The 19,805-nt window shown below is 44.4% G+C and overlaps 1 protein-coding gene across 2 annotated transcripts in view; it reads right to left on the bottom strand.

The window, feature by feature from the left end:
* Nucleotides 1-19,805, bottom strand: part of MYO5B (myosin VB) — a 690,137-nt gene that overhangs the window by 490,256 nt on the left and 180,076 nt on the right. For both annotated transcript variants that reach the window (XM_033934618.1, XM_033934625.1), the window contains exon 2: nt 14,131-14,241. In XM_033934618.1, the coding sequence (XP_033790509.1) occupies nt 14,131-14,241 (111 nt within the window). The remainder of the gene's footprint in view (nt 1-14,130; nt 14,242-19,805) is intronic.

Raw genomic sequence — 19,805 nt, 5'->3', positions numbered from 1 at the left:
CACCTGTGTCCAGCAGCACCCCTTCCTTGCTCCCCCTGTCCAGCAGCAGCCCTTCTCCCTTCCATTTATTCCCCCCCCCGTGTAGCAGAACCTCTTCCCTGCTCCCCCTGTCCAGCAGTAGGCCTTCTCCCTTCCTTTTACCTCCCCTCTGTCCAGCAGCACTTTTTTCCTGTTCCCCCTGTCCAGCAGGCCTTCTCCTTTCCTTTTACCTCTCCCCTGTCCAGCAGCACCTCTTTCCTGTTCCCCCTGTCCAGCAGGCCTTCTCCCTTCCTTTTACCTCCCCCCTGTCCAGCAGCACCTCTTTTCTGCTCCCCCTGTCCAGCAGGCCTTCTCTCTTCCTTTTACCTCCCCCCTGTCCAGCAGCACCTCTTTCCTGTTCCCTCTGTCCAGCAGGCCTTCTCCCTTCCTTTTACCTCCCTCCATGCCTAGCAGCACCTCTTCCTTGTTCCCCCTGTCCAGCAATAGGCCTTCTCCCTTCCTTTTACTTTCACCCCCCCACCCCCGGTCTAACAGCACCTCTTCCCTGCTCCCCCTGTCCAGCAGTAGGCCTCCCTTCCTGTTATTTCCCCCCGTGTCCAGTAGCACCTCTTCCATGCTCCACCTGTCCAGCATTTGGCTTCTTGGGCGTTCGTGTCTGCCCTCCAAAAGCCTACTGAGGATTGCAGCTGGCTGAAGCGAACCTCGCAGGCACTATGCACCTCGGTAGCATGTTCCCTCTGACGCGACCCTGTGCATCAAAGGGAACGTGCTACTGAGGTGCACAGCGGCCTGCGAGGTTCACTATTGCTGGCCGCTATCCTCAGTAGGCTTTTTTGAAGAGGAGGGCAGACAGAAGAGCCGCTTCGGTGGACTGGATGGAGGGCTGCCGATCGATGCCTGGAGGAGCTGGAGAGCAGGGAGGTCCGCACTTTACAATTTATCTGCCAGTAGCGCGCATGCGCACTCCTGCCTGCCACGGACATAAGCATCACGGATCACGCAGGTAGGAGTGCACATGCTCGCTTAGCGTTTTATTATTATAGATGCTGCACTGCAAACCTTAAATTGAAATGAGAAGAAAAATGCAACAATTGTTGGTTAACTGTGCAAGTTGGAAAAGGGTCTTCACTCTGCCAACCTCCCTTGAACCCCTGCCAACTTTTCTTCCTTTTCTGAAATCATTGAAGAGAAAACCGCACATCTCTCTTCCTCCAAACCCACTACCTGCTCCTCAAATCTGATTCCAACCCATCTACTAGGTACTCTCTCTCCAACTATTATCGCTCCTATCTGTCACATCCTCAACCTATCACTCTCCACTGCAACTGTTCCAGATGTCTTCAAACATGCCCTAGTCGCACCTCTCCTCAAAAAACGCTCACTAAACTTCACATGCCCCTCCAACTATCTCACCATCTCTCTCCTCCCCTTGTTATCCAAGCTACTAGAACATGCTGTTCACCACCATTGCCTGGACTTCCTTTCATCCCAAGCTATTCTTGACCCACTTCAATCAGGCTTTCACCCTCTCCATTCCACGGAACCTACCCTTGCAAAATTCTCTAATGACCTGTTCCTGGCCAGATCCAACGGCCTCTACTCTATACTCATCCTTCTCAATCTATCTGCTACCTTCGATACTGTTGATCACCACATACTCCTTGATAAATTGTCCTCGCTGGGATTCTAGGGTTCCGTTCTCTTCTGGTTTTCATCCTCTCTCTCATCGCACTTTCAGTGTATGCAATGGGGGATCCTCCTCCACTGCTATTCCGCTGTCAATCGGTGTACCTCGGGGTTCTGTCTTAGGATCTCTCCTTTTCTCCATATATACCTGCTCCCTTGGTGCCCTGATCTCCTCCCATGGTTTTCAGTATCACTTCTATGATGATGATTTCCAGATCTACTTCACCGTACCAGGAATCCAGGCCTGAGTCTCAGCCTGCCTGTCTGACATTGCCGCCTGGATGTTTCACTGCCATGTAAAACCGAATATGTTTAAAACTGAGCTTCTTCCCACCTAAACCCACTTCCTCCCATTCTCTATCTCTTGAGCACAACACTCTTATCCTCCCTCTTATCCTTATCTGCTCGCAACCTCAGGGTTATTTTTGACTCCTCTCTTCTTCCTCTATAATATTATCAAACTTTGACCTCTCCTTTCCAAGCACTCTACCAAAATCCTTATCCACACTCTCATCACCTCTCGCTTAGTGTACTGCCATAGTTACACTACTCCTTAAAAAAAACCTTCACTGGACCCTTCTTGCCCTTCTAACCATCACCTCATCTTTCTCCTCCCTTTCTTATCCAAGCTACTTGAACTTGCTGTTCACCCCCATTGCCTTGACTTTCTGTCATCTCAAGCTATTCTTGACCCACTTCAATCGGGCTTTCATCCCCTTAACTCTACGGAAACTGCCCTTACTAAAAGTCTCCAATGACCTGCTCCTACCCAGTTCCAAAGCCCTCTATTCTATCCTCATCCTGCTTGATCCATCTAGCCCAGTAGCCCGTCCTCACGGTGATTAATCCAGGTCACTAGTACCTGGCCAAAACCTAAAGAGCAGCAACATTCCAGCATCTCAAAGAATAGCAAAATTCTGGAACCCCAATGAGAGCAACATTCCAGAGCTGAGATTGTGATGTCATAATGCCTCATCCCACAGTGCCTCAGAGCCAACCTCATCAGTGATGTTACAATGGCTTAATTGTCCTATGCTTGGTTCATGTAAGAACATAAGAATAGCCTTACTAGGTCAGGCTAAGGGTCCATCTAGCCCAGTAGCCCGTCCTTACAGTGGCCAATTCAGGTCACCAGTACCTGGCCAAAACCCAAGGAGTAGCAACATTCCAGCATCTCAAAGAATAGCAAGATTCCGGAACCCCAATGAGAGCAACATTCCAGAGCTGAGATTGTGATGTCATAATGCCTCATTCCACAGTGCCTCAGGGCCAACCTCATCAGTGATGTTACAATGGTTTAATTGTCCTATACTTGGCATCTTGTCAGAACATAAGAATAGCCTTACTGGGTCAGAATAGTGGTCCATCCTCACGGGGGCCAATCCAGGTCACTAGTACCTGGCAAAAAGCTAAAACCTCATAAAAATAAGCAAATTAATGAAAATTGGTCTAACATAAATATGGCTGATATTTAGTTTGCTGTTTTTGTTTTCACTGCAACAGCCTGTATTGTAATAACACTCAGAGAACTAATGTTACTTATTATTTCTATAGCGCTGCATGGAATGTTGGTACTCTTTAGGTTTTGGCCAGGTACTAGTGACCTGGATTAGTCACCGTGAGGACCCAGTAAGGCTATTCTTATGTTCTTACGAGATGTGTCTTATTTTTGTTTATGCATTTATATTGTTTGGTCTTATTTTAACTATTGTTGCTTTGTTTCTTATTACGTACGGTTGGTTTTAATCTGCAGAATATAAATAAACACACTCGATGCAACTGCTTTGCGCTTATTTGCTCCCCTGGCTCTTGTTCCAAAACAGGGATTATATGCAGTGCACTAGTAGCGAGATATTTCATTAATAAAAAGGCCTAAATTATTCACAGAGTGCTTAAAGGATTTTTATTGGAGAAAGTAGGCATCTGTTAACTGTTTTAAGAGCACAAACCTCAACCCCAAAGATTAACAAGATGCCTGCTCAGCAAAAGGAAAGCCAAGTGGAACAAATCATTCATGAAATAAAATAATAATTTCCTAGATTTTGTTTTTGGTCCAGCAGTTTCCTTCTGCTCCTTTCCAACTTCCAGTTCAACTGGAAACTGCTTCGGTTGAAATACACTATCAATCGGAGCTGGAGGTGAACTCTGCATTACAATCTCACTGCTCAGTTTATCCCAGATCAAAGCAACAAGGGAACGGGATTGGGACTCATATACCGCCTTTTTGTAGTTATACAACCACACTCAAAGCAGTTTAGATACAAGTACTACGAGCATTTTCCCTCTCTGTCCCGGTGGGCTCACAATCTATCCAATATACCTGGGGAAGTGGAGGATTAAGTGACTTGCCCAGGGTCACAAGGAGCAGCGCGGGGTTTGAACCCTTACAGTGGCTAACGAAGGTGGGTGGCGACCCCCCCCCCCACCACCACCACCACGCGCCACTATTCCCCAGTCCTTTTTATCTTCAGCGCAAGCAGCCACAAACTTGCTGCCGCTTCGGCGCTATGATGTCACTTCCGGGAAGGAAGTGACATCAGAGAGAATGCTGAAGCAAGTTGGTGGCCGCTTCCGCTGAAGTTTAAAAAGTACGGGGAGAAGGGACAGGGGTGCAGGAGCGGGAAGGGGAGGGCAGAGAGCATGAGGGGTGCTAGCGCCTCTAGGAAGACCGTGCCCAGTGCGGACCCCCCCCCCACACACACTTATTATGCCACTGAACCAACAACGTCAGGGTGCTCTAACCACTACACCAGATTATGTGTGTGTCTCTCATTTTATTTTTTTTTCTCTCCTTTAATTTTATTGTATACTTTAATTGTATTATAATGAGCAGTATATCAAAACTTAAACAAACTTGAAACTTGATAGTTTAATGTCTGCGTACACTTCTCCCTCCTTATTCGCAGAGCCAGCCCACAAATATGGAAAATTCGCAAATAATTTTTTGGCCGACTCTGACCTACCCCCGGACCTTACCTGGTGGTCTAGCGGTGACGCGGGGCAGGAGCGATCTTCCTACGCTCCTGCCCCGTGCAGAGCCGTGCTGCGAGTTCCTGTGGTCTCACGAGACTACAACGGGAGTTCCAGGCGTAGTCTCATGAGACCATGAAAACTCACAACACGGGTGCACAGCACGGCTCTGCACGGGGCAGGAGCGTAGGAAGATTGCTCCTGCCCCGCGTTACCGCTAGACCACCAGGTAAGGTCCGCGCATGAAGTTGCCACCAGAGCTGCGTCCACACCTGAGGCTGTGCTCCTGCTTGCCTCTGATCACCTCCTCCTCCTCCTCACCCTGATCCAAGTCCTGGAGCCAGTTCTGGTTGATGTGGGCAGCCTCCAAGTGATTCTGTAAGGGGGGTGGGCGAGGTGCCCGGGCAAAAAAATCATGAATGTTCAAAACCGCGATCGCCGAAACCATGAATAGGTGAGAAAGGGGGGAGTCAGGGTGGTATGGAAGCATGATGAAGGGTGAGAAAGGGAGGGTCAGGGTGGTATGGAAGCATGGTGAAGGGTGAGAAAGGGGGGATCAGGGTGGTATGGAAGCATGGTGAAGGGTGAGAAAGGGGGGGTCAGGGTGGTATGGATGCGTGGTGAAGGGTGAGAATGGGGGGTCAGGATGGTATGGAAGCATGGTGAAGGGTGAGAAAGGGAGGAGTCAGGGTGGTATGGAAGCATGTTGAAGGGTGGGAGAAGTATACTTTTAAGTTGCCGCAATATCTCTAACCCTGATAACAATATAATGTACAGCAAGAAGAAGCACCTAAGTAGAGATGCCAGGTCTCGCGCGTTTGAAAGCTCTCACACTTGTTGAGCCCTGTTTCTTATCGGAGCTTCACCGCTTTCACAAAAAGCAAGCCTTAAATTAAACCAAGTGGTCCTAACCAGTAAGAAGAAATCTGAGCACACCATCCTTCCCTATTGCCTACGGGTTGCGTAGCGAGAGGCACCTGGGACGGTGGCAGCCTTCCCCCACCCCTCCCTGCGCGCACCACTTCCCCTCCCCTGCACCTCTAGCTGTTCAACGCCGTGAGCAATAAAAACTTCAACATGCTCCTCGCGCCCTTGTTGGCTCGCCCTCCGAAGTCGCATCCTATGCGTGGCACCCGGAAGCGACGTCAGCGAGAGAGACGACACGGTGGCGAAGAGCACGCTGAAGTTGTTTCTCGCAGCGGTGAACAAATAGGGGTGGGGAGAAGGGAAGGGCGGCGCGTGCGTGGTGAGGAGTGGGAAGAGGGGGGGGTGCCCCCCACCAACATGGCACCCGTGGCGGACCAGTCCCTCCCCCCTTCTTACGCCACTGCCTCCTGCTTTCCCTTGCCCTGCTCCTTTTCCCTTCAATGAAAGCACATGTGCTCTGAAACCAAATGTACAGTATATACTTTTGATTACTGGGTGGAAGACAATTTTACACTCATAAAATTTACCCAAATTGCTCCTCACTTTGTCTGTATTCTTTCAGAGGCTCCACAGAAAAGCCAATATCATTTAATACCGTCTTCATTCACTTTCAAAGCAATACAACACTTAAAATCCCTGGGTGTACCATCGGAAAAATCTCACTCTTTGGCCTTCAATTTCACTCCTTTGGATGGTTCATCTTTGGCATCTCTACCTATGTACATGGTTTCCCAACTGGAAGAGTTAACTGATCAGTGACCAGCTAAATCAATTTTGATTATCAGCCCCTAGAACAGGGGTCGGCAGCCAGCGGCTCACAAGCCACATGAAGCTCTTCTTGCATATGGCTGTGGCTCTCCAGGCCCCAACCCTTTAATCTCCCTCCAACCCCACAATCTCCCCCAAGCCTACCAAGGTATCTGGTGGTCCAGCAGGGGTCTTTGTGGCAGGAGCGCAGTCCTCTCACACCTGCCTGCTCATGACGGCCTTCTAAAATAGCTGACGCGACCGTTTGCAGCTGCTCGTGGCATTTCCTGTAGTACTGTGAGCTGCCGCAAGAGTTCATAGAAGCCATTTTAGAAGGCAGCCACAAAGAGGCAGGAGTGAGAGGGCCACACGCCTGCCACAAAGACTCCCACTTGGTCCTCCAGGTGCCTCAGTAAGCCCAGAGGGGGGAATTGTGGGGTTGGGAGGGAGATTAAAGGGTCAGGGCCTGGAGAAGGGAGAGAACCTTGGCTATAGGTTGGGGGAGGGTGAGATCTGCAAGGGGTTGGAAGGGAGAGAAGCTACACCTTGCGGCTCCTTGTAATTCTTGGGTCAAACATTTTGGATAAATTTGCTCTTTGCTATAAAAAGGTTGCCGACCCCTGCCCTAGAAGAATGCATTATACTTTTTTGTGAAATAACCAACAGTGGAAATGAGACATCTTTCCTTTCAGCTGCTGGCTAAGAAATGCCTCCTCTTTTAGAAGCGAGACCCTTTCACTTGGAGAAATCAAAGTCAATTTCCCTTTGCTCCTGCACAAGAATTACAAGGAGCCGCAAGGTGTAGCTTCTCTCCCTTCCAACCCCTTGCAGATCTCACCCTCCCCCTGTAGGGTCATGAAATAGTTAACTGTTGTTTAAAATATTGCTCTGGCCTACATAGCTGAAAACAGTGTATAATCTATTGACTGCATCTGCCTAAAATGTCGCTTCAACTGACTTATCTAGTCTCAGTTTAAAGTACAAGAATCTGTATCTGTATCTGTACCTGGAGTGGCCACTATCTGGTAAGTGGGGATTGATCATCCCTATCCTGTCTCTCGTCTCCTGCCTAGTAAGCCACGTGATCTGTCGCTGAAAAGTTGTGGGAAAGGGATTCTAGGAACTGTTATTTTCTGGTTGAGTAACTGAACTGAAATCTGTTGTGTTTTGTGTGTTTGAGAGTGTCTGAGACGTCCTTGAGGACGAAGCGAGTGTGGACCTGTTAGTACTGCGTTTCCCTAGTCCAGAGATGGGCGGGGCCAGGAATTCAGGGAAGTGTTTTTGTCCTCCATTGCACAATGGGGGGATGTCTGTCTACCTGTGGGGATCCCTTGATATGTTAGCTAATTTTAAAAAAGGAATTTGTCTTTGATTATACTTAACAAATCAACCCTTATTTGTCTGTGCCAGTTAGAATGGCCGATATTTGGTGTGGGCTGGCCCCCTCTGGCTCCCTGGAAGAGGACATAACTCGTCAGGTTTTTATGCATTCGTTTGCTGTCAGTTCCTCTTCCAGTCAGCCAATTTTTGCATTCCAATGGAAAAACCCTTCCACTGGACAAACCTCCTAAGTAACCTGGACCCGTCTATCCCAGGGCTTTAAAAATAGCCCCACTCTATTCAGCACTGCCCTTGCTTCAGACCTTGCCAAATTCTTCCCTTCATCTGATTCCCAAGTCCTGCAATATCCCGGGTTCTTTATGACTTCTGTCTGTTCAAATGTTTCAGTGAAGTTTAAACTGTCAGTTGTTCATAGCATGAGAGGAGAGTACTTTTCCTTTTGTGCTGATAAGGGCCATGAAGTGTGTAGCACTTCCAATGTGGTTTCTCCTGAAACAGATAAGTGGTTTTGCATTTGAAGTTTTTGGCTATGTTATAAAATGTATATGCATATTCAGAAATGCATATAAACGAAAAATATGATTTCTGGAACTTATATTCCATGCTAAAAAGAAGTTCTTTGTCCAAATTTAGTAGTTATTTGTCTAAATTTAAAAGTTCTGAAAAGGACTACATCTGTAATTTGATCTCTTTGATCTTTAAGCAACTCTCTCTCCTTTGTGAAATTCTGTAGGAAGGGGGAGTAAGTCTCTACTGAGACCCATGTTGATTGTAAAAAAAAATAAAAATGAACAATGTTTAAACTTGTGAGTACAGTAAAACTTTGGTTTGGGAGCATAATTTGTTCCAGAAGTATGCTTGTATTCCAGGGCACTAGTGTACAAAAATATACATACTTGTATTGCAAGCCCTTGCTCGTTTGGAACAGTCACTGCATTCCTGCAGCGTCATATAGAGAGGAACCATTGGCTCAGTTGTGAAAATGTGATGCTTCTATACTGTATGTACGTGTATTGCAAGACGTTGCTGGTATAGCAAGTTAAAATTTAATCATTGCTTGTCTTATAGAACACTTGCAAACCAAGTTATTTGCAATCCAAAGTTTTACTGTATATTCCAATCTTTGTTTTGTAGTTCTATATATAAAAAATGTAAGTTTAGGTATAACAATGTAATTTTTAGGAATGCTTTTGTATTGAAGTAAATATTTTTGCCAGTCAGCTGATAGTGAAGGGACTGCTGCTTTAGAGAGCGCTTGTGTCAGACTACCCTGCTTAGTGGGTGGATCCAGAACTGCATTTAGCTTAATTTTATAAGTCAGCTCTTTGGGGTAGGAACCTGATATAGAATAGGGATTGAGAACAATTCTTATGTGTTAGTACACATCTTAAGTTCAATTACTTTGTACCTTCTCTAATCTTTTGTACACCACATAGCTCTTCACGGTATTGCGGTATATAAACTGTTATTATTATTATTTATCTGAGTCTTTCAGATAGTGGGTCTGCCTTTTAAATTTTCCTGTGGCCATATTTACATTGATTTCAAGTATGCCTTCCTCGTGTCACCTACCTTGGCTTTCAAATCTCCAAGGGTACCAGGTCCCTTCCTACACCGAGGTCCAGGCTGTCTGTAGTCTCCCTGTCCCTGATAACTGCAAGGCTCTGAGCACCTTTCTCAGTATTGCAGGATACTGTCCCATCTGGATCCCTGATTTCTCTACTATTGCTCGTCCTCTGTATGATTCCACCAAAGGCGCTGACTCAGCCCCTTTTGTCTGGACCCAACTTCAGGAGCGGTCTTTTTGCTGCCTCCAAAAACTTCTGACTCAGGCCCCTGCCTTCTGGCCCTTCTGCCCAAGAAGCTGAGCTTTATGCTCTCACTTTTGCCCTGCGCCACTCTGCCTCTCAGTCTTGCAATATATATATACTGACTCCAAATATGCTTTCCTTAACTTGCATTCCCATAGGGCCATCTGGAAACATCGAGGTTTCTTTATAGCCTCCGGCCGCCTGATCCATCATGCTCCCCTCATTCTTGACCTTCTTGAGGCCGTACAACTACCCTCACGTGTTTCTGTTATGCACTGCCATGCTTACAGACGCGTGATGGACCTTGTCTCTCGTGGCAATGCCCTTGCCGACCGCACAGCCCGAGCTGCCAGTCTCTGCCCCCTCTTTCGACTCCTCTGTATACAATCATTCCTTTTCTGGATTCCCTTACACCCCAGTACGCTTCTCAGGAACAGACTTGGGCATGCATTATTTTGGGCCAGTCTGTCCTGAAAGGGGGGTGGATACAAAATGCACCAATTCAAGTGCCAATCCAGACCCACACACTGATACTTCAAACGCAAGCACAACACCCTCATAGTTATTCCTCAACACCTGGCCCTCACGATTGTCAAAAGATGCCATGATCTGGCACATTCTGGAGAACCCGCTATGAAAATTGACTCTCAAGAGACATTTCTTTATCAATCACCTTGATCAGCTAGTCCGGAATATGGTCCGACAGTGTGTTGTCGGTTCTAGAATAAAATTCCCAATCAGATGACTGCCACCTCTTGGATACCAACCTATTGGAACATATCCGATGCAGGTTCTGTCTGTAGATTTTACCCACATGCCCATTTCCCGTTCCCTCAGTCACTTCCTAGTCTTCACAGACACCCTGACTAGATGGGTCAAAGCCTTCCTTACTTGCACTGAACGTGCCAGAGACGTAACCAAACACCTCCTGAATAATTCCGTGCCTTGATCTCCTTGTTTTTATAGGCAGTGACAATGGCCCTGCTTTCATTGCCGATGTTGTCCAACAAATTGCTCAGGCCCTCCAAATTGAATAGAAATTATATGCTGCTTACCATCCTGAGAGCTCTGGTCAGGTCGAAAGAACAAACAGAACTCTTAAGACCCTTCTCACAAAATGAATTGAAGAAACTAATCTGTCCTGGCCTGTCCTGCTGCCTTCTGTTCTTTTTCAGATTAGATGCATCCCATCTAAGCCCCATTTGAGCTCATGTCCGGCCGGCCACCACCCATTGTGAACCCAGATCCTGGTTCCTTTGCTACTCTGGGATCAGATATCCTCCAGAGTCAGGTCCAGTCTTTAGCTAAAGCCCTTTAAGAGCTCCACAAATGGGTCCTGGAAAGGGCCCCACTATCGATAGCTACACAAGTCCATGGGTATGTCCCTGTAAATACAGTATGGCTAAAACTTGGAAGTCAGACCCCCTGAAACTTAGGTGGATAGGTCCTTTTACTGTAATAATTTCTTCTCTTACAGTTGTCAAGGTGTCCGGACATGAAACTTGGTTCCACTACAACACGGATCTTCAGCTGAAGCTTTCTAAGACCTCAAAAGTTCTGAATATTTACCACTGTACTTAGCAGGTGTTCTGAATATAATTCTTTATAAGTGTTTGAGTTTAATTGACTGCCTGTGGTTCACACTGCCTTTAGCAAGTGTCTTGAGTATAACTGTTTGAAGTTTTCTAAGTTGTGCCTGAAGTTGAGGGTATTTTCTGTTTCCAACCTACTGGTGATGAAGTTTAAAAGTGGGCGGAAATCTGCATTGATGATGTTGAGGGTCCACTTATCAACTAGACTCTTATTGTAGACCCCACTCGCCTGGTGTCTTTGTATTGTGATACATGTGTGCTATTTGATGTTTCTCAAGGTCATGGTACTACCCCTAATTCAGTTTTGTGTGGCTCCCTAGATTGACAGCATTATTATACCAAATGTGCTAAGTATATAGGTCTGTATAACCTGATGCCTTTAAGAACTGCCCCTATGAGGAAACCTTCACTAATGGTGGAGCCTGTCCTTTATGAGAAAGTGTCTTGTGGGCCACCTACAATAACCCACACAAATATCCCCCTAATACCCCGTCTGCCTCCCTTACTTTAGATCCTAGCTCCGGCCCCTTGTGTACTACAGGCTACTGTAATCCCATGGTTTTCACTATCACTGACCCATATAACTGGAATGCCAATGTCCAAATCCAGAAGGCCAGAGACCGTATGGTATTGTATATTGATGGTAAAAGGTGAGACTCAGGTACTGATGTATATGTCCGAATTGTATCCCACTCATGTGCTCCTGTCTATCACTCTGTGGTGTTTCCCCAGTTTTATGAAATTATGAAAGTAGATACTAATATCCTGTAATCACTAGAAATCTGTTTATATAGTTTGCTGAAACTATAGGTCAGACTCTTAATGTTAGCAATTATTTTGTATGAGGAGGGACTGGTATGGGAGAACAGTGGCTATGGGAGGCAAAGCAGCTGGACATGTTAAACCTGACTTCACAGACCCTCACTTTTACGTCAGGTCCACGACCTTCACGATGGGCCTTGTGAACCTCCATTGTTGCTTCCCACTGTCTTCAGCCCTTCAGACACTGCTTAATGGAACTTCCTATGAATTATGGTCAGCTCCTGATAGTTGATATTGGCTCTGTGATCCATTTGCCTACTCTTGGTTGCCTGCTTAATGGACTGGTACATGTGTGCTTTGCATGATCCGTCCCAGCTTCTTCCTGTTACCGCTGGCCGATGGTGAACACCTGGGAGCCCCTGTATTCAACACCAGAGGTCGCCAAAAGTGGTCTACTTCCACCAATTCCCTTAAAATAGGTGAATGGGGTGATGACTGGCCTGCAGAACGGATCATTGCTGCTTATGGACCTGCCACATGGACCGAGGATGACACCTGGGGCTATCAGACCCCAATCTATATGCTGAACTGCATTATTTGTCTATAAGCTGTACTTGAACTGATAACCAATGAGACCTCCCGAGCTTTGAGTACCATTGGCAGAGCGAATGCTAAAATGTGCACTGCTATTTATCAGAATCGTCTAGCTTTGGACTATTTACTAGCTGCTGTGCCTGTGATAAATTCAACCTCTCCAACTGCTGCCTTGAACTTGAGTAAAGTGATTGAGAACGATGTGGATCGTATCACCAAACTGGCTCATGTTCCTGATCAGACCTGGCGTGACCTTACTGCAGACTGGATCTCTGGTACCTTCAGCTCCTGGTTGCCCTCTGGTTCAGCACTGAAGATCATCTTGCTGGTTGCTGCCCTGTCTTCTCTGCTCCTTTGCTGCCTGCCCTGTATGGTCCCCATAGCCATAAAGCTGCTCCACTGAACTATGGACTCTGTTGTCAAACGTTCCACTGCTGCATTGGCCCTCTCCCAGTATCGTCCCTTACCCACTGGGGACCCCGACTTTCCTGACCCCTAACTTTATTTTGTCAGGCTTGGCTCCTTAGGTACGCCAGCCTGAAAGGGGGGAATGTAGGGTCATGAAATAGTTAACTGTTGTTTAAAATATTGCTCTGGCCTACATAGCTGAAAACAGTGTATAATCTATTGACTGCATCTGCCTAAAATGTATGTCCCTACCTTACCACATTGTAAGCTGAATAGATAAGAGTTTGAGCCATGATGTACCCTGCCCTTCTGTACATTTAACTGTTAGAGTTAGATAAGTGTCCTGCTAGTGACCTGCTAGTGTGAGCTTAGAACCAATGAGTGTTAAGAAAAGTAACATGTGAAAAGTTTTTTCTAGAATTCAGTTGTATAGCCAGAAAAATGAATAAATATCTCTGTAACTTCCTGGTTTCGGCACTTCTGAGCCAGCTTGGAGCTCAGGGGTCCAGCATGCATGCTGTGAATAAAACTTGTACTTCTTCACGCCTCTGACTTTGTGTGTCCAAGTGACCTTTCACCCCAACCTATAGCCAAGGTTCTCTCCCTTCTCCAGGCCCTGACCCTTTAATCTCCCTCCAACCCCACAATCTCCCCCAAGCCTACCAAGGTATCTGGTGGTCCAGCAGGGGTCTTTGTGGCAGGAGCGCAGTCCTCTCACACCTGCCTGCTCATGACGGCCTTCTAAAATAGCTGACGCAACCGTTTGCAGCTGCTCGTGGCATTTCCTGTAGTACTGTGAGCTGCCGCAAGAGTTCACAGAAGCCATTTTAGAAGGCAGCCACAAGGAGGCAGGAGTGAGAGGGCCACATGCCTGCCACAAAGACTCCCACTTGGTCCTCCAGGTGCCTCAGTAAGCCCAGAGGGGGGAATTGTGGGGTTGGGAGGGAAATTAAAGGGTCAGGGCCTGGAGAAGGGAGAGAACCTTGGCTATAGGTTGGGGGAGGGTGAGATCTGCAAGGGGTTGGAAGGGAGAGAAGCTACACCTTGCGGCTCCTTGTAATTCTTGGGTCAAACATTTTGGATAAATTTGCTCTTTGCTATAAAAAGGTTGCCGACCCCTGCCCTAGAAGAATGCATTATACTTTTTTGTGAAATAACCAACAGTGGAAATGAGACATCTTTCCTTTCAGCTGCTGGCTAGGAAATGCCTCCTCTTTTAGAAGCGAGACCCTTTCACTTGGAGAAATCAAAGTCAATTTCCCTTTGCTCCTGCACACGTTAGTGAAGCATGAAAAATAAAAAAGATGCATTACCTTTTCATCTTCGAGCTTCAGGTGCAGGCTTTCATCTCCCTCCTTATAATCCTTAATGATTTCTGCTGAGATCCAAACCTCATCGGGGTCGGGAATCCAGACCCGTGTATACTGAAAGAAACCACAAACAAATAAAGCAATTTTAGAATGAAGATTACCTATTGTCCTCACTCGAGTGGCTTACGGTACACGCGCCAGACTGCAGCTGGGACTTTCCCCAGACTAGATTGGCTGTTCTTTTTCTCTCATTGTATGATCAGATGCAGGAAGATGCAAAAAAAAAAAAAAAAACATCCTTATTTGAAATGAATTGCTATTTGGTGCTACTTCACTGGTGCGAGCTGTTCAGACACTACTGTCAGTGTTGGCAGGACGGTCTATAAACAGGTGGGTCTAGAACGGCAGCGAGTGGGAGGAGAGTCGCATTCGAAGCTCAGGCTTTTTTCATTAGGACACACAATAAAGTTAATCTCTCCTTATTGGAAAAAAAAAAAAACAGGGCCACAGAATCGTCTCTAAAAATTCTTTCTTTTTTTTAATTCTTTATTGATTTTCCAAACTTCAATAGTGCGATACACAAATATATAAAACATAATATGTCAATAAAAGTACATTCAAAAAACCAAATCCAAGGAGGAAAACAAGGTTCAACTGTCTGCAGTGAAAAACAATCCAGAACAAACAAAGCAAAAAACTGCAGACCTTGTACACGATGCAGGCAGGCTTTATTATGACAAGTAAATTTAGGTTAAAAACCTTTTACCAGGTGAGGGACCCAACACGGTCCGTGTTTCGGACTAACCTTCGTCAGGGGTCCTAATAGGTACAAATACAATATTTAAAACAAACATATTTAAAAATACAGTATATTTAAAAAAATTTTTTAAAAAAAACAATATATTAATTACAATAATGGTCCAATTTATTCAATTAAAAAAATAGATTATATTAAAAAAATAAAAAGAAAAGAAAGAGGGAAAAATATTCCATAAAAAAAATAAAAAATAAATAAAAAAATAAAAAATAATTTTTTTTTTATTATTTTTTAATATTTTTTAATATAATCTATTTCTTTTTATTTTTTTATTTTTTTATTTTTTTTATTTTTTATTTTTTAATTATTTTTTAATATAATCTTTTTATTTTTTATTTTTTATCTTTTTATTTTTTATTTTTTAATATAATCTATTTTTTTAATTGAATAAATTGGACCATCATATCATTTATTCTTTTTATGGAATATTTTTCCCTCTTTCTTTTCTTTTTATTTTTTAATATAATCTAATTTTTTAATTGAATAAATTGGACCATTATTGTAATTAATATATTGTTTTTTTAAAAAAAAATTTTTAAATATACTGTATTTTTAAATATGTTTGTTTTAAATATTGTATTTGTACCTATTAGGACCCCTGACGAAGGTTAGTCCGAAACACGGACCGTGTTGGGTCCCTCACCTGGTAAAAGGTTTTTAACCTAAATTTACTTGTCATAATAAAGCCTGCCTGCATCGTGTACAAGGTCTGCAGTTTTTTGCTTTGTTTGTTCTCAATAAAAGTACATTCAACTTACAAATATACATAACCAACCATTTTCTCCCACCCACCCACCAATTATTCAAAACAACACAGAGACAGGGGGCTCCTTTTACTAAGGTGCACTAGCGGTTTTAGCACACGCAGCAGATTAGCTAGCCAAAAATCTACCGCGGCTTTGTAAAATTAATAATATCTTCCCATCCTCCACCCACCCACCCAAAGTATACCCACTCAGAAATCGAAATTAGAACAAAAATTCCCCACCCTTCCCTGGATGTGTACAAAAATAAACAAAAATTCTTAAAACCTCTTTTGCAAACACTGTGTCTTTTCTACCAATTATAAACCTGCCTAATTTCATGGCAAATGTTTGCCGACTGCAGTGTCTGCCTGAGGCCTGCTCTTTTCCTCTCGTCAGTGACCTCCTTTGAAAACGTTTCTGCCAATGACTACACATGTACAATGCTACTGAATACAAAAATGACAGCCGGGGAACGGTGAGAAAGCATCGAGGTTAACGATGGACACAATGAAGAAACACTCCCTAATTTTCTATCCATATAACCCTGTTATAACAAATATAAGATATCTGGATACATTTTTTGAAAAGCAGGGTTTTGATTTCTTTTTGAAATGTTTTGAGGTCGCCCGTTGCCGTCAGCAGGTTGGAGATGGAGTGGTTAGATTTTGCTGCTTGCGTCGCCAGAAGGTTGTCAAACATCTTCTTGCGCCGAGTGCCCTTGAGTGGAGGGAAGGCAAAAGGGTTCGGAGACAAAGAAGAACTCCGAACCCTTTTGCCTTTCCTCCACTCAAGGGCACTCAGTGCAGGAAGATGTCTGGCGACGCAAGCAGCAAAACTTAACCACTCCATCTCCAACCTGCTGACGGCAACGGGCGACCTCAAAATATTTCAAAAAGAAATCAAAACCCTGCTTTTCAAAAAATTTATCCAGATATCTTAACCCCTCCCCTCCCCCCTCCTCCCAGATAAATTCTCCCCCAAAACCTCCACTTAGGTAATCTCCTCCTCCCCAAAACACCAACCAAGTATACAGATCTCTGAAATGTAATGTAATCTTATTTGTACGCTAACTGTAATCTATGTTATATCACGCAGTAACGTACAGTCAATTTACTGTCCAATTTGCAAGTTCTTCCGGAATTTATCCAGCTATCTCTCCTCTTTTGTAACCAAAAAAAAAAAAAAAAAAAATTGTTGTAACTTCACTGGAAATGTCCAGTCAGCTCTTTTGTAATCCGCCTTAAACTGCAAGGTATAGGCGGAATAGAAGTCCCTAATGTAATGTAATGTAAACACCTAAACTCACATGACCCCCTGATGATGAAAATACAATAGCAAATCTTTGCTCCCCTCCTCCATCCACTTTCTCCTCCTTCCTGGTTTATCCAGCATATATAGGGTTACCATATGTCCAGATTTACCCACACATGTCCTCTTTTTAGAGGACTGTCCATGCGTCCGGACGGGTTTTGAAAACCATTTTACTTGGTGCCACGCCTTGAGGGCATCTGTGCATGTGACATGATGACATCACATGCATGCAAGCATGCGTGTGTCGCCATCATGTCACATCCGAACATGAGCGGATACCCTCCAGACGCGGCCCTGAAGAGACGGGGTTTGTGTGGGCCAGGGCTGGGGGGGGGTGAAACAGGGCAGGGCTATGGGCGGAGCCACACCCTCTTTTTTTTTTTTTTAGGATAAAAATCTGGTAACCTTAAGCATATGATGGCAGTAGCACCAGCCAGAAGAGTTCTGTGTACTCACAGCGCTCTGAATGGGTTTCCAGTGTAACAGGAAGTTCATACAGTGTAAACCAGGGGTGTCCAACCTGCCGTCCCGTTAAGTATTTTGTGTGGCCCCGGTCGAGGGCGATGCAGTGTTTTCCTCTGCTGCCCCTGGGTGTTTACCATCTTGCCGGCTTCCTCCTCTGTCTTGCTGCAGCGTTTGCGCAGCCCCAGAAACATTTTTTTTCGGCCAATGCGACCCAGGGAAGCCAAAAGGTTGGACATCCCTGGTGTAAACCATCTGTTAACATTCACTGAATCAAAGGCCCCATTCTGACTGCCACTTCTAGTCACAGACCATTGTGAAGGCCCAGAAGAGGAATTGCCTTGTATTTATAACCTCATTCAATGATGAAATGACCCCATCTGGGGTCTCAAACCGAAGTTTGGGAACCACTGCCATATAATATATCAACAGAGGTGTACATTTGGGGTAGGGCTAGCAGATTTTCCTTCGGGAAAATTCGGACCCCATGGTCATGCCTCCAGGACCGCCCAGTTCCGTCTTCTTCCTGCCTTGTACCGCCCCCAGATGGCATCCACACATGCACGGACACGAATCAGCGATGTTATGGGCGCACGCACGTGCGTGAGACAATCAGCGCATTGCATCTGTGTATGCACTGATGCTCCTTCCCGAGATTATGTCAGGAATCTTTTCAAAACCCGGACAAAATGCCGGGTTTTGAAAAGCCGTCCGGGGCTGATAACCATAATATGGAGTGGAAGAGAGAGGTAGAGACCAGAAACAAAGGAAAAAGAAACACAGACAATGGCTCAGATAGGAAAACAAATTGTTTTGCATTTATGTTCTCTACACGGTATTCGCTATGCAGGCAAACTGGGAAAATCCCTTCTCTTCAGAATCACAGGTCTTTGGAACGACCTTGCTACCCCGCTGCGGAACCTGGGCTCCCTCCAATTATTCCGCAAGCAACTGAAACCCTGGCTTTTCACTAAAATGTAATTCTATCCCCCCTTTACTCTTCTCTTCTATATATAAGTTCTTGTAAACCTTTATTTTTTTCTCTTCCTATATTTTAAGTTCTTGTAAACCTTTTTTTTTTTCTCTTCCTATATTTTAAGTTCTTGTAAACCTTTTTTTTTTCTCTTCCTATATTTTAAGTTCTTGTAAACCTTTTTTTTTTCTCTTCCTATATTTTAAGTTCTTGTAAACCTTTTTTTTTTCTCTTCCTATATTTTAAGTTCTTGTAAACCTTTTTTTTTCTCTTCCTATATTTTAAGTTCTTGTAAACCTTTTTTTTTTTCTCTTCCTATATTTTAAGTTCTTGTAAACCTTTTTTTTTTCTCTTCCTATATTTTAAGTTCATGTAAACCTTTTTTTTTTTCTCTTCCTATATTTTAAGTTCATGTAAACCTTTTTTTTTTCTCTTCCTATATTTTAAGTTCATGTAAACCTTTTTTTTTTCTCTTCCTATATTTTAAGTTCATGTAAACCTTTTTTTTTTCTCTTCCTATATTTTAAGTTCATGTAAACCTTTTTTTTTTCTCTTCCTATATTTTAAGTTCATGTAAACCTTTTTTTTTTCTCTTCCTATATTTTAAGTTCTTGTAAACCTTTTTTTTTTTTCTCTTCCTATATTTTAAGTTCTTGTAAACCGTGCCGAGCTTCACAACATCCGTGGAGATGATGCGGTATATAAACTTAAGGTTTAGTTTAGTTTAACTTCACAGGGAGAACATCTTTAAACACACCAGAGACTTTTCCATTCTATGGGAAAAAAAGGCCAACTGATTTTCCCACCTAACTTCAAATTTGTGACCGACTGACTTTCTCGCCAAAATTCAAAATTGGTGCTCAATGGACTTTCCTGCCTCATTCACATCAAGCCCCAACGAATCGGGTTTGAGGACCTGCTAAATAAAGACAAACCTGCAGACCTCACAATATACCCTGAAGAAAGCCACAATATGATGGCTGAAACGTCAGTTTCTACCAGACAAGACGCAGCGAGACCTGGAAATCTACCTGTATGCATTTATTTTTTCTCTCTAAATTATCTCTAAGGTTATTATCATCGCCACCTGACACAGCTGAAAGGCATTCTGTGGTAATTTCTCATAGCTAATGGCAGCTTTTACAAAACATGCAGCATGTGTGAGCTACCGGTACTTTCCTTATCATTTGGCCTATTTGTAACTCAGTTGTTTTAAGAGTATAGGTACTGTTTTATGGATTTGGACAGCGGCATACTTGGCTTGGCTTCCCTCCAGGGGGTGGAGTAACCCTCCTCCAGGCAGGAAGAAGATACATGCAGTTGCCTCGGGACCATGGCCTGTGTGCCTGCAGCTGTCGGTCCCCTGCTC

Source organism: Geotrypetes seraphini, chromosome 1 (genome assembly GCF_902459505.1).
Source record: "Geotrypetes seraphini chromosome 1, aGeoSer1.1, whole genome shotgun sequence".
Taxonomy (NCBI): domain Eukaryota; kingdom Metazoa; phylum Chordata; class Amphibia; order Gymnophiona; family Dermophiidae; genus Geotrypetes; species Geotrypetes seraphini.
This window is presented reverse-complemented; position numbering and strand designations above follow the sequence as displayed.